Source organism: Caretta caretta, chromosome 9 (genome assembly GCF_965140235.1).
Source record: "Caretta caretta isolate rCarCar2 chromosome 9, rCarCar1.hap1, whole genome shotgun sequence".
Classification (NCBI taxonomy): Eukaryota; Metazoa; Chordata; order Testudines; family Cheloniidae; genus Caretta; species Caretta caretta.
Genome location: NC_134214.1, coordinates 91,603,467 through 91,616,501, shown reverse-complemented (window position 1 = coordinate 91,616,501; position 13,035 = coordinate 91,603,467). Strand labels below are relative to the sequence as shown.

The 13,035-nt window shown below is 44.0% G+C and overlaps 1 protein-coding gene across 1 annotated transcript; it reads left to right on the top strand.

Moving 5' to 3' along the window:
- Positions 1 to 6,925: 6,925 nt before the first annotated feature.
- VMA21 (vacuolar ATPase assembly factor VMA21) lies at positions 6,926 to 12,255 on the top strand. Its single transcript, XM_048863559.2, has 3 exons — positions 6,926 to 7,048; positions 8,356 to 8,465; positions 9,934 to 12,255. Exons 1-3 carry the CDS (start codon positions 6,936 to 6,938, stop codon positions 10,074 to 10,076), a joined length of 366 nt encoding a protein of 121 aa, XP_048719516.1. The 5' UTR covers positions 6,926 to 6,935; the 3' UTR covers positions 10,077 to 12,255.
- Positions 12,256 to 13,035: the final 780 nt, after the last annotated feature.

Sequence of the window (13,035 nt, the reverse complement as noted above, 5' to 3'; positions counted from 1 at the left end):
CTTTCTCCCCTCAGCTGCTCAGTCTTACCCAGCGTGATGCTGTAGAACTGAAAGAGACCATTTGTATCATTGTTGCTACCACTGTTCTACAATTGCAACAAATCTTGTACAAAGTATGACACGGACGGTGTGTGACTATCATGTTTATATGCAGGTATCATCTCTGCATCTCAAGTTATGAATATTGGCCATGGACTTGTATCTTATACATGCGACTGTATTCCTGGGTAACATCCACACTGTAGTTTACATCCAGTCTAGCCAGCCCATTGTGAATGGACTAGTCAAGGTTGATGGCCCATTGAGGACACTGCACTCTAGCAATGGGCCATCAAAGAAATTCATCCCGCCCAGCAAACTTGTCTACAGAGCCTTTCCTGTGGATGCCTTAGAAAGTATATGGGTAATAGCTGCTCCTTGAGTCACTCGTGTGACCTTGGACTTCATCTTAAAGGCCAGTAACTTTCCACAAGCTCAGGCTGTGAGCTCTGTCTGAAACAGAAAATTTCCAGGCACATGGCAAAGGGTATAAAAGACCCCGTGGAATGACTCCATTTTTGTCTCTTTCCTGCTTTGATTCTCTGGGAGACTTACAGCTAAAATGAGCATATTATGGACTGAGGACCTTCCAATCTTTTGGAAGTTACCAGAGATGCTAGAAGCCAGCAGTTCATTCCATTACTGCTGCAAACCTGATCTAAGAACTTTGCAATAATGGAATGTATATGATCTATTAACCATTTTAACTCTCTTCTTTTTCTCTTATAAATAAACCTTTTGCTTTTAGTTACTATAGGATTGGTGGCAGCGTGATTATTGGGTAACATCTGACTTATACATTGACCTGGCTTAGTATCTGATCTCTTGAGATCAGAAGAGCCCTTTGCTTAATTAAATTGGTTTTTGGTAACCATTCCTCATAAAGTCTAGTGTCTGGGTTGTGAAATAAGGGCTGGGAAGCCTAAGGAGACTGCATTTTTGACTTCTTGTTAACCAACATGGTGAGACAGAAGCTTACTTTTGTTACTAGCTTGGTATATCGAATGGTAGAATAACCACCAGTTTGATGGGGAGTCTGCCCTGTTTCTCAGCAGTTTGGCCTGAATCTGGTATTCTGAGCTGTGAGCCACTGAAGCACAAGCGCACCCCATCAAAAACTTTTTTTCCCCTTTGAAAATCATTTTGAACCATGTAAAAGTGTTTACAAATTCTAACCAAACAGTGCCAACCCAGCTGCCTGCCTGCCTGCCGCAAGCTGCTGGGAAGTTGCAACCTTGAGCATATTCTGCACCTCACAGGAGGCACTTGACAACTCTGCAGTATAGGGCCCAATTTTGAGTCTTTTCCTGCCTCTGGCATCCCTTCTAGCCATTGCCTCCTTCCCCTGCTCCTACCTTCTTCCCTTTTTCAGTAAATTTCCATGGAAACAAACCTTGATTTTATCCATATATATATTAAATCCTCAATTGTCAAGGTTCCTCCCCCACTCTGAACTCTAGGGTACAGATGTGGGGACCTGCATGAAAAACCTCCTAAGCTTATCTTTACCAGCTTAGGTCAAAACTTCCCCAAGGTACAAAATATTCCACCCGTTGTCCTTGGATTGGCCGCTACCACCACCAAACTAATACTGGTTACTGGGAAAGAGCTGTTTGGACGCGTCTTTCCCCCCAAAATACTTCCCAAACCCTTGCACCCCACTTCCTGGACAAGGTTTGGTAAAAAGCCTCACCAATTTGCCTAGGTGACTACAGACCCAGACCCTTGGATCTTAAGAACAATGAACAATCCTCCCAACACTTGCACCCCCCCTTTCCTGGGAAATGTTGGATAAAAAGCCTCACCAATTTGCATAGGTGACCACAGACCCAAACCCTTGGATCTGAGAACAATAAAAAAGCATTCAGTTTCTTACAAGAAGACTTTTAATAAAAATAGAAGTAAATAGAAATAAAGAAATCCCCCCTGTAAAATCAGGATGGTAGATATCTTACAGGGTAATTAGATTCCAAAACATAGAGAACCCCTCTAGGTAAAACCTTAAGTTACAAAAAAGATACACAGACAGAAATAGTTATTCTATTCAGCACAATTCTTTTCTCAGCCATTTAAAGAAATCATAATCTAACACATACCTAGCTAGATTACTTACTAAAAGTTCTAAGACTCCATTCCTGGTCTATCCCCGGCAGAAAACCAGCATATAGACAGACACACAGACCCTTTGTTTCTCTCCCTCCTCCCAGCTTTTGAAAGTATCTTGTCTCCCCATTGGTCATTTTGGTCAGGTGCCAGTGAGGTTACCTTTAGCTTCTTAACCCTTTACAGGTGAGAGGAGCTTTCCCCTGGCCAGGACGGATTTCAAAGGGGTTTACCCTTCCCTTTATTTATGACATCAATAAACAGGATTTTAAAGACAATCAGTCTTTGAACATTTCACTTCTTCCCTCTTCTCCACCTTTTTCTTTTTCCTTCCTGGTCTTTTGAGATTAGCATCTCTCTCCAGCACCCACTAGATGGTGTACAGAAGGGATACACCAACTTTTATTGATCTGTATCTTTTCGGGAGAAGATGAGGCAGAATATACATCCATTGTGATATCAGCAGTAAGATAAAATGGTTTGGTGAGAGGAACTTCTGGCCGGGGTAAATATAGGCAGAACAATAGCTAAACACGCACACTGTAGAATTTGTCTTGACATTTGTCTGTCAAGTCTGGCATCCATTCCTAGCAAGGGTCAGTATTTGATGCTTCAGAGAAAGGTGAAGATACCTAGCTACTTTCCCATTGCTCTAGGTGGTGTTGGGGAAACTTATTCTGATGTGAGATCTTTACATAAATGTTTCTTAATACATAAGCAACCAATCTCCAAAATAGAAAAAAGGGAAGAGGAAGAATCAACCAAGAACCAATCCGCAGCCAAAGCCAAATATTTGCAGCAAATGAATCAGGCAATTCCTATCTTTTCATGTGCTGTAATATATATACTGCTTACTGTATTTTTCACTCCATGCATCTGATGAAGTGGGTTTTAGCCCATGAAAGCTTATACCCAAATTAATTTGTTAGTCTCTAAGGTGCCACAAGGACTCCTTGTTGTTTTTGCTGATACAGACTAACACAGCTACCACTCTGAAACCTATTATATCCTTATCCATCCAGGCTGGTCCTGTGGTTACAGCACTTCCCTAAGACTTGGTAGACCCAGATTCAATTCCTTGCCCTGCTACAGATTTCCTTTGTGACTGTGGATGAGTCACTTAGTCTCTCTGTGCCTTGGTTCCCCAGCTGTAAAATGAGGGTAATCGTATTTCTCTGTGTCACATGGAGTATTGTGAGGATGTTTAGATTCCACAATAAGAGGATCCATATAATTACCTTAGATGGAAAGGAGTGAACACCTCAGAGATAGAAAGCATTTATCATTTATCAAAAAAATAATCCATGAGAAAGAGTTTGCTGGGCATAGGAGCCAGAGGTTGGACAGTAGGCATTTTAAGAAAAAAAAATACAAGCAGGATTGTGGACGGCATAGCAATAGCAGGGCTTCAGCTAATGGTATTGTATATGTTATGGAGCAACACTCGTTGCTCCATAGTTAGAATTGCAGCAGAGTTTCTGTGTAAGGGCAAATTTTGCATTACCTCTCCAATCCATAAGAGATGGCAGAGCTGCCTGAAATTTGGTAAGCCAGCTCAGGCGTAAGGGTAGTTTCATGCGCAAAATATGAAATAATTTGACAAGGGGTTCCCAAGTTACGGTATCTTTGACTGGATTTTGTTTTTTGAGCAGCTGCTTTTACAGTAGCAAATGTTGAACATGTTCTTGCACATCTGTTAAGCATCTCTGTAAGAAAATCAGTTAAATAAAAAAATGATTCAGCAAAACTTTTATAAGTCTAGCTAACAAGACTTTTGCATTAAAAAAAAAGATATGGGCTGGTGCACCTCAAGTGATTTGTTGCCTTTTAATAATGGATATAAATCTTCATAATAAATGTATGATATGAGCCTGTTCCATTTTTAAGTTTCTTTGCTGTTATAAAAATGTTTTGTGTAGTTACAGTTTTCACTATAGAATCAACCAGCAAAGTGAAACCAGAGGCAAAAGAAATATCCTGTACTTAGAGATAAAATGAGGGTTGAGGGGGGAGGGAATCAAGTGGGTGCTTGTTAAAGCCACCTACTTGTGTTCATTTATTTTAACCACCCAATTTAATTCTTAACACATTCCTCATGAGCAGGATTGTTAAAAGGCCGGGCAGTATTAACTACTACTTACTTTACATTTACAAGACTCATGTACCTCATCCTTTGCCCATGTAAAATATTCCACCGATCAGGAGAAAGTTGTATTTAACATGAAGCCTTGTTGTTAAGCTTCTCAAACACCAGCTTTCATGCTTCCTCTTTAAACTAGAATGTATATACCAGAGAAGTAATGAGACATATTAGGACAAGCACTTTTGCCCTACTGATGGTAAAATCTTTCATCATCTTGTCTTTATAGCTTGTCTCTTTGTTTTCTTGTTGGGTAAAAAGACCAGGAAGGCCAATTGGGTTGTGTTCTTCATCCTCTCTCCTGAACTCTCCTCCCTGATTCCTAGCATGCTTTTTCCGCTCACTCCATCTCAAGCTTGTAGGGGATCCCTTGTGCGGCGCCAGAAAGGGAAGCAAGAGCATACAGTTTTGAGGGGGCAGAAATCAGATATTGTTTGGGGGCAATGGTGAATTTCTCCCCTGTGATCATGACCAGTTAAGGCCTTTGATTTAATATTTTCTGGGGGGTTTTGGCCCATATCCCTAAAAAATGGATGGATTTCCATGACCCCACCTCCACCGCTAAGATCCCCATGGATACTTCAGCAGGGCTTGAGGCAGCAGAGGGTGGACCTAACCCTTCGGACAAAGTCGTGGACAAGGAGTTTGAGTTGGAGGATGATGTGAAACACTTGGCAGAGTCATCTGGTGGTGCGGCGCATCAGGGTCTCTTTTCCAATAAGACACTGGCGGTGTCCAGCAGTCCATCTCCGAAGTGCATGATTTCAGATCTGAACGCAAACTTTCCCCAGGTGTTCGGTTTGGGTCTCTCTCGAATGATGTTATTCTACTATCATCACTAATCCTTAGGCCCCTATACTCAGCCACATGTGTGAGACAAAGGGCTGCCCCGAGGAGCTTACAGAGAGAACCTGGGTGCTGCTGTTGTAGGAAATGTTGGGTAATGAGCCCAGTATAAATGTAAAGGGACTGTTCCCCCTTACTAACATTCACTGGGGGTGTTTTAGTTGCTAGCTCCCAGTACTAAAAAGGGGAAGGGTCGATGGGGAATCAGGACCCTGAGACTGACAGCCCCCAGGAACAATGGGGAGAGGCCAATTCTCCAGGTCAGCCTGAATGACAGGGTGAGCAGGCTAATCAGGAGGCCAGGGAGGTCCCGTCCTCCCTGTGAGCTGGATTTGCCTGGGTCAGACAGAGTGGGGCTGAGCTAAGGAGAAAGCAGGGGCCCAAGCTAAGCTGGGGAGCAGAGCTGTGCCAGATCCATAGGGACTAGAAAAGCAGCCCAGAGAGAGCACACCCTGTCCTGGGAGCAGAGCCATGCCAGATCCAGAGGGATCAGAAAAGCAGCCCAGGAAGCAGGTCAGTGCTGGGAGCAGAGTCACAGAAGCAGCCTGCAGAGCAGACCTGTCCTGGGAGCAGAGCTGCAGCAACCAGAGCCAGAGGGGCCAAAGGAGCAGCCCAGGGAGCTGGAGGCAGAGCAGCAGCAGTGCAGAGACAGAGTGGTGGAGCTGGGGCTGGAGCAGTCCAGAGCTGGGTGCGGAGAGCAGCTGGGGAGACCGAGGGGGACCCTGGGCAGCGGGCCCAGCACACGGAGACGCCTCAGCCAAGAGGCTCCGCAGGCCAGGCTTGGATCGTAACCCCGACAGGGCGGGGGCGACACTGGGAAGAAGGGTCCTACCACTTAGAGCCTGAGAGCGTGTGGCCACCACCAGAGCAAGTGTCCAACCCACAGCATCCCTGCAGCACAGCCAGGGCCGGAGAAGGAGGCCTGGGACTTACAAGGAGCAGACTGTGAACTGCCCGGACATTCCAGAAACACTGTTTGTGATGTTCCCTGCCACAGAGCGGGGTGATGTGTTTCCTTTAACCTTTCCCATTTTTCCTTATTCTTCTTCAAATTAATTGTTGATTAAATAACTTTGCTTTAACTTGTATGTAATGGTCAGTGGGTCAGAGAAGTGCCCAGTGCAGAGAGAGTACCCCGGAGTGGGGACACCCTAGCCCCTGTCCTAGGTGACCACAGCAGGGTTGGGGGTCGAGCCCCCCAGGAATCCTGGGCCCAGCCTTGTTGGGGTTACGAGGACTCTGCCAGACAGGAGAGTGGAAGGGGAGTCCTCAAGGGCAGGGAGGCCACTGGGTAAAGGAAGTGGGAGCGAGGACTCAGATCCTTTCGCTGGCCCACTTCACCGGGGTAGTGCAGAAGCCAGGAAAGTTCCCCACAATAGCGGGACGATTTCCCCGCTTACGGAGGGCTCGATCACAGGATGGATACAGCTTGACAGAGGCTGTCACGTTGCTCTTGGGGCTAAGGCACAGGACCTAGCGGGCCTCACGCCCTCTTGCCTCAGTCGGGCCCCAGCAGCGCCGCTGACCTCCCCGAGCCTCAGTTTCCCTATTGGTAAAATGGGGACAGGGAGGTTTCCAGGTGCTGTATTAGGCGGGGTGCTGTGGCAGCGCTCGGGGGAGCTACGCACCGCGCCGGGGGGGCTGCAGCCACGGCCGGGGCTGGGGAGCGCAGACCGCCCAGCGCAGCCCCGCCCGCAGCCGCTCCCCTGTGGGGGGGCGTGGCCTGAACAGCCCTTGGAACGTCCCCGCCCCCCCGCCCCCCCCCAGTGGGCGGTGCGAGCCTGAGAACCAGCCCCCGACGGGTCACATGATACACGCGCGGGGTGGGGGTCAGCTGACCGGAAGTAGAGCGAGCGGAGGAAGGCGGCGGCTCGCTGCGATGGAGCGCTACGATAAAGCGGCGCCCCCGGAGCTCGGGCAGTGAGTACGGAGCGGGGAGGGAGGGGAAGCCCCCGGTCTGGGCGAGTCTCGGGCCGGGGAGCTGCAGGCCCGAGCCGGGCTCGCCTCTGGCCCAGCGGCTGCCGGCGGCGTTGGAGCCCCCTGCCCTGGGTCCCGGGGTGTCCCCGGGCCTGCCCGGCCCCGCTGGGGTCGCCTGACCGCGCCCGGCCCATGCCCAGGCTGGGGCGCTGGAAGGGAGGGAGGAGAAACCTGGAGCTCCGAGTTGCTGCGTGACCCGGGGCAGGGGCAGGAGTTGAGTACGAGGCACCAGGTGCTTCCCTTGGGGCAGGGGTCGCAGCGTTGCGCGGAAAGCTGGGGCGTGTGAAGGGTGAGTGCTGGGAAGGTCCGACTGTCCCGCCCTTCCACGGGGCGCGCAGCGAGGGGCCTGACCGCATTCCAGCCCAGAGAGCCCGGCTGTGACCCACTGCACGCAGGTGGGTCCGGGGCCTGCTGTTTGACCTGGGGCAGGCTGCTTGAGCTCTTCTCGAGGCTTCTGTACACTACAATATTTGGCTACTTTCAATATACTGGGGTAGTTAAAGCAGGGAGAATCCCCCTTGTTTGGAGGCATTTATACTAATTTAGCTTATCAAATCGGAATAAGCTCTACTAGTGTAAGGCACCTTTATAACCAGTATAATTGCATCTACGCTAGGGCTTTTACTGGTATAATTATGTTGGCAAATTAATGGAAACTTAAAAAAATAGTGTTGAATGGCAGTGATATTGGGATAATAAAAGAGAACTTGAGTTCTAGACAATTAAGGGTTGAAAGTTGTTCTTAGGTACTATACCTGCCTATAAATCTCCTTGTCAATTTTATGGTCCTAATCATATTTTTCAGTCTTACAAACTTTTTTTCTCATCTCTACTTGTGGGAGAGACCCCCCTACTATAAAAGGGGGGAATGATACATAGTCAGCAACATGAACTGATTTGTCTAATGCTTCAAGTAAAAAAGCATTGATAAGAAAGATTTTTTTTCTTGATAAAGGTCCCTTTGATGCTTTAGCAGGCATTATTTTTTTAAAATATACTAAAATAACTTTATTTCTTGTTATAACTGTTTAATGGCAGAATTTGACCCTGAAATAATTCTGAACAAAAAGATGCTCAAATACCAGCTTTGAGTACAAAGCTTAATTTCTGGTATCTTCCAAACAGCAAATGCAAAGAAAGTCCTTTAAAACCAACAATTTGTATTTCTCCCCTTGAAGGAAATCTGATGCACTATGTTAGATGTGTTATGTGACTTTCTGTATTGTTACAGCTGTTCTTGTTCATTTCAGAAATGAGGGCTCCTTAACATCAACTCTAAGAACGCTTCTGTTCTTCACAGCTCTGATGATCTTATTACCTATTGGGCTGTACTTCTCTTCAAAGGCTTATGTATTTGAAGGTAATTCTGTTCCTGCTAAACAGAACGTTTTTAAGAGACAAAGCCTCAGACCTAAAATCCTAGTTTTTTGTCCTTTCTTTCTCTAGTACCCTTTCTTTTCACAAACTGAATGCATTCGATTAGATAGAGAACCCTCTTGGAATATGGGGCTGGAAATGTTAAAGGTTGTGATATTCAAAGTTTTGGGTGCAAACGAGAACAAATTTATTTCAGTGGCTTATGCAGAGTGTAAAATCTGAGTTTCAGCTGTGTAGAGAATACTTGAAAGGCTGCAGTGGTGATGCGCGTGGAAATTGTTCTGTGAAGCTTTTCTTGTAACAGCATAAGCCATCAGGTGACATTCAGAATGGTATAATTCTGTCCTTCTCTAGCTCCATGTCTTTGATTTTTTTTTAAAAAAAATCGCTGAGTATGTTTATAAATATAAACATTTCATTCAAACCCTAAGAGCTTCAGATTTTGAATTCTGTTGCTTGAAGAATTTCATTCTCTCCACCTTCCTGAAGGTTGAGGATGAAACTTGCTGTGGAGCCAGGGCTCCGTTAAATTGCTGATAACCAACCAAAGCCTGTCTCTGATTCTGCAACAGGAAAAATGAACAAACCAGCAGAACTTTCTGATGCTGCATAACTGTCTTTCTGAAGACACAAATAGAACTTCCCTCTTAAGACAAGAGCAGCTGAGGAATATGTGACTGTTTAAAGGCCTCCCAAAAAACACATTGTTTCCTTCAATCATTGTGGTTGTGAATAGAAATGGAATAAAAGATTCAGCAAAAACTGTTTAGTTTCCTATTTTCTTGATATGTTGACTTTTCTGAAGACATTCTTTTCAGTTACAACAAGCTCTACCAACAATGACACTTTGTATTAGGCTGGAAAGAATGATGTATTGGAAATAGCTCTGATATCTTAAATCTTGTATTATATGGGAACCATTCATATAGTTTCCCACTTATCTAATACACACAGTACTTCTGATGAGGAAGCATGGTTTGTCTAGTGGCCTGAGCATGGAAGTCAGGAATCCTAAGGTCTAATCATGGCTGTACCATTGACTCTGTCTGACCATAGGCAAATATCTTAATCTCTGCTCCTCAGTTTTCCCCATCGATAAAAAGAAAACAATACTCAGTTGACAGGGATGTTGAGGTCTGATGTTGGAGGATGGCAGAAGAATATGTGTAGAACATTTAAAGATCTAAAATCCTGTATTTCCAAAAGTTAACTGGTACCTCAAAGGAAACAGGTAAAAAGCAGTTTCGTTATCTTGCATCCCAATTGTAACATACTAGCCAAGTCTCATTAATAACTGTAAATTCTGACCTATTGCTCTTTGTCTATCCTACCCTTGATATAATAATGTAATAAATTGAGCCTCTTTAAACAATTGCAAGTTATTGTTCTGCCTTAATAGAAACACTCAGAATTCCTTTAAATTAGTGTGCTCTTTTTGTCTGTCTTCTCAGGTACCTTGGGAATGTCCAACAGAGACAGCTATTTTTATGCTGCCATCGTCGCTGTAGTTACTGTTCATGTGGTACTTGCTCTCTTTGTCTATGTAGCTTGGAACGAAGGGTCTCGCCAGTGGCGTGAAGGCAAGCAGGACTAAAGCAAGCATCACCATCTGATATCCACAGACTGGAGACTGGATATTTGTGGATGGAGTGAAAAACATTCTTGTGCAAAATAGAAGTTAATGCCTCTGGGCTCTGAATGCCTGTGTGTGAATAGTCCAAGATTCGTGCTCATCTCCGCTGAATACTAGTAATGTGTCGAAGGGTGACCATTTATAATTTAAATCAACCTCAGCTTGGCAAACTTGGAGAAGCCTTTACCTGAAATTGGAGTGGAGTGACTAGAAGGAATGTGTATTTTGTATGTGTGCAACAAATTTTGGGGTTTTTTTACCGTTCTGACCTGCTAACAAGACACAGAGAAATTGAGACACACATCGGTCAGTTATGAAGCGAAATTATGTATTGCTAATGTTAAGTTACCGGTTTAAAAGGCTGAGTAACGTTCTAGTAGGACTAAAACAGAGTAGATTTGGTTCCCACTTGCTCTGGGTGGATGCTCAGTTTTAGAAACATGGAATCAAATTGAGCAGCGCTTTGTGCTCCTCAGCCATAGTCGCATGAGTGTACAGTTTACATTTTTAGTGGAAGAATAGGAAGAGAATGTTTCATACATAATCCTAAAAGGCAGCTCTTGAGAGCTAAAGATCTTGCATATTGGAGAGTGGCTTGTTAATGTTTTATGGGAACTGTGAGCTATCAGAACAGAATAGAGGATGCACTCTTAAAATTTCACTATCAGACATATCTCAAGCTCCCTGAAAATCATTAGCTTGTATCAAAACATTTTCTGACTCTTACCATTCATTTCCAGGAAAAGTTATTTCATAAACTACAAGGAACCATGTAATATGGTGTCTTACTGCTTCAGTAAGCTATGGCAAATGCGTTTGAGGGATTCTGCTGCAGCTGGGGTGGTGTACTTAAGGCTTAAGACCAAATAGATGAAAGTAACCTCCCAAGAAATGCAATAAATCTCCTACAAAGGCATGTTTGGGAGTAATGTCATAGCAGCTTAGCAAGGTGGTCAGAAAATTCAGTTGGTGTCTTCTATTTCATAGTGAACAATTTTTAGTTTTGTCATTTTTAAATTTTGGCTTGTTGCATTTTTTTTTTAACTGACTTTTCTCCCCACTGACATTTTCAATATCTCTAGAAGATTTCGGTAATCCTGACCTGCTCATCCTTCCACTCTTACTACCTTGAAGCTTTGTTGCAAAGGAGAACTGCCTATTGTTTTCTTTCCAATGACCATACTAAATTGCAGTTGCTCCTAAACAAGTCTCGCTTTCAGCCACCTCCCACTGCTACTTGAATGTGTTGGATATTTCTTATGGTGCAATCGTGGACAAAATACATTGAAGAGTGTGTTTGGGAGATGTGCTGGAGGAACAAGTGAGATTTAAGGGGAGAAAGCCAGCTAAAGCAATACTCTTAAAACTTTTGTCCACTATTAAATAAAACATAATGGTGACCATGTTTTGTCATCGCTACCTCTTCCATGACAGATATCCACTTTGCTTATTTTGTTGAATCATGAAAGAAATGAATTTGTTCTAATTTTCTATCCTCTTGGAAGGAAAGGGGCTTTACCTAAAGTCACATCAGGATGAAATATGTCTAACAGATCATTATCCTGAGTTTCATTCTGCTTTTGTATTAACTATATTTTCTGTGTGGAGCAGCATTTTTCCTAAGATTACGGTAATGCATAGCCTTTCCTATACTTTTTTTTTAAAGGCGCTTTGTGACTTTGCTTTTCCTGTTTCACTTGTATCATGTTCCTACAGTTTCAAAGGGATTATTGGTTGATGTGGGAATTGGATAGTTCGTACCCACACTTGTGGTCTGCAGACCACGAATATGGTAGATCAACTATTTGGGCTTATGTGCACAATAGATACAGAAGTATATTAAGATAGACTGTGACCCACCCACCCCTATGTACTAATGTTCAGGAGCAAGCCCTAAAAGTGAAGCATACTGCATGTTAGCTTCAGGTTAGCCACAAATCAATTTTTAAATCTCATGTCTGAAACATTAACTTTTCCAGTCTGCAAGTCCAGTGTTGCTGGCACACTAGAGAAGGATACTGTAGTTATTTGAAATGCAGATTTATTTTGTAAGATGCCATTCTGAGAGATCCCCATTCCCCACTACATGTACCCCCATGTTATATAAGAGCCCTTTAATAAAGAATTATCATTCACTGAGTTCCAGTACCGAGGCTTAGTAAATGTGAATACTTTAGCTGAATTATTTCTCAATCATCGTCCTGCTAATGCTGCTCATGTAAGATGATTTATAATGAACAGATTAGGTACAGCAACACACAGAATTAACTTTACTCCATTTATAACAGTCTGAAAACGAGGGCTCTGCTGTGCTTCATTGATTCTGTGTACAATGTTATATCCAGGTGTTTGTACTGTCAGGGGTCACTAGACCCTAAAATTACATTTCCGTGGAATTATAATTGCTTACCATACTTGGCTAGTCACAAAAAAGTAGAGGTGCTGAAAAGTTCCAGAGGACCATAGCTTAAATATGCTTCAGCTATTCATAGTGAAAATGTGAGGAGTCCGTTGATAAGACTTTTACTTCCTCATAAGCAGAACATCTTGGTTTTTAAAAGGCCTCCTTAAGGAAAGTAAGACCAGAGTTTTGAGTATGGGGACAGTGGAAACAACTGAGCAGAGCAAAGCAAAGAAGCTGAACACCCCATCTAGGCACGTGACACTGAAAAGAGCAATATTGAAAGAAGGAAAATAAGAGGTGTAGAACCTGAGAAGTTACAGAAGAGCTTAAAGAATATAGCCCACATCCATAGTGGGGCTCAAACAGACTTAATGAGCGCTGTGTTAAACTCACTGTAAGAATTGACCTGTTTAATGTGTACAAGGCCAAAAGCATGTTAAAAATGTATAGGCTGCTGCTTTCAAATAGGATCCTCGCCCAACTTGCCCCATTCTGCTTTGCATGGCCAGACTTTTA

Excerpts from the sequence above, each read along its gene's own strand:
- VMA21 (XM_048863559.2), top strand. The coding sequence starts at position 6,936 with ATGATACACGCGCGGGGTGGGGGTCAGCTGACCGGAAGTAGAGCGAGC. Across the intron at positions 7,049-8,355 it reads GCGCCCCCGGAGCTCGGGCA|AAATGAGGGCTCCTTAACAT; the intron begins GTGAGTACGGAG and ends TGTTCATTTCAG. Across the intron at positions 8,466-9,933 it reads AAAGGCTTATGTATTTGAAG|GTACCTTGGGAATGTCCAAC; the intron begins GTAATTCTGTTC and ends CTGTCTTCTCAG.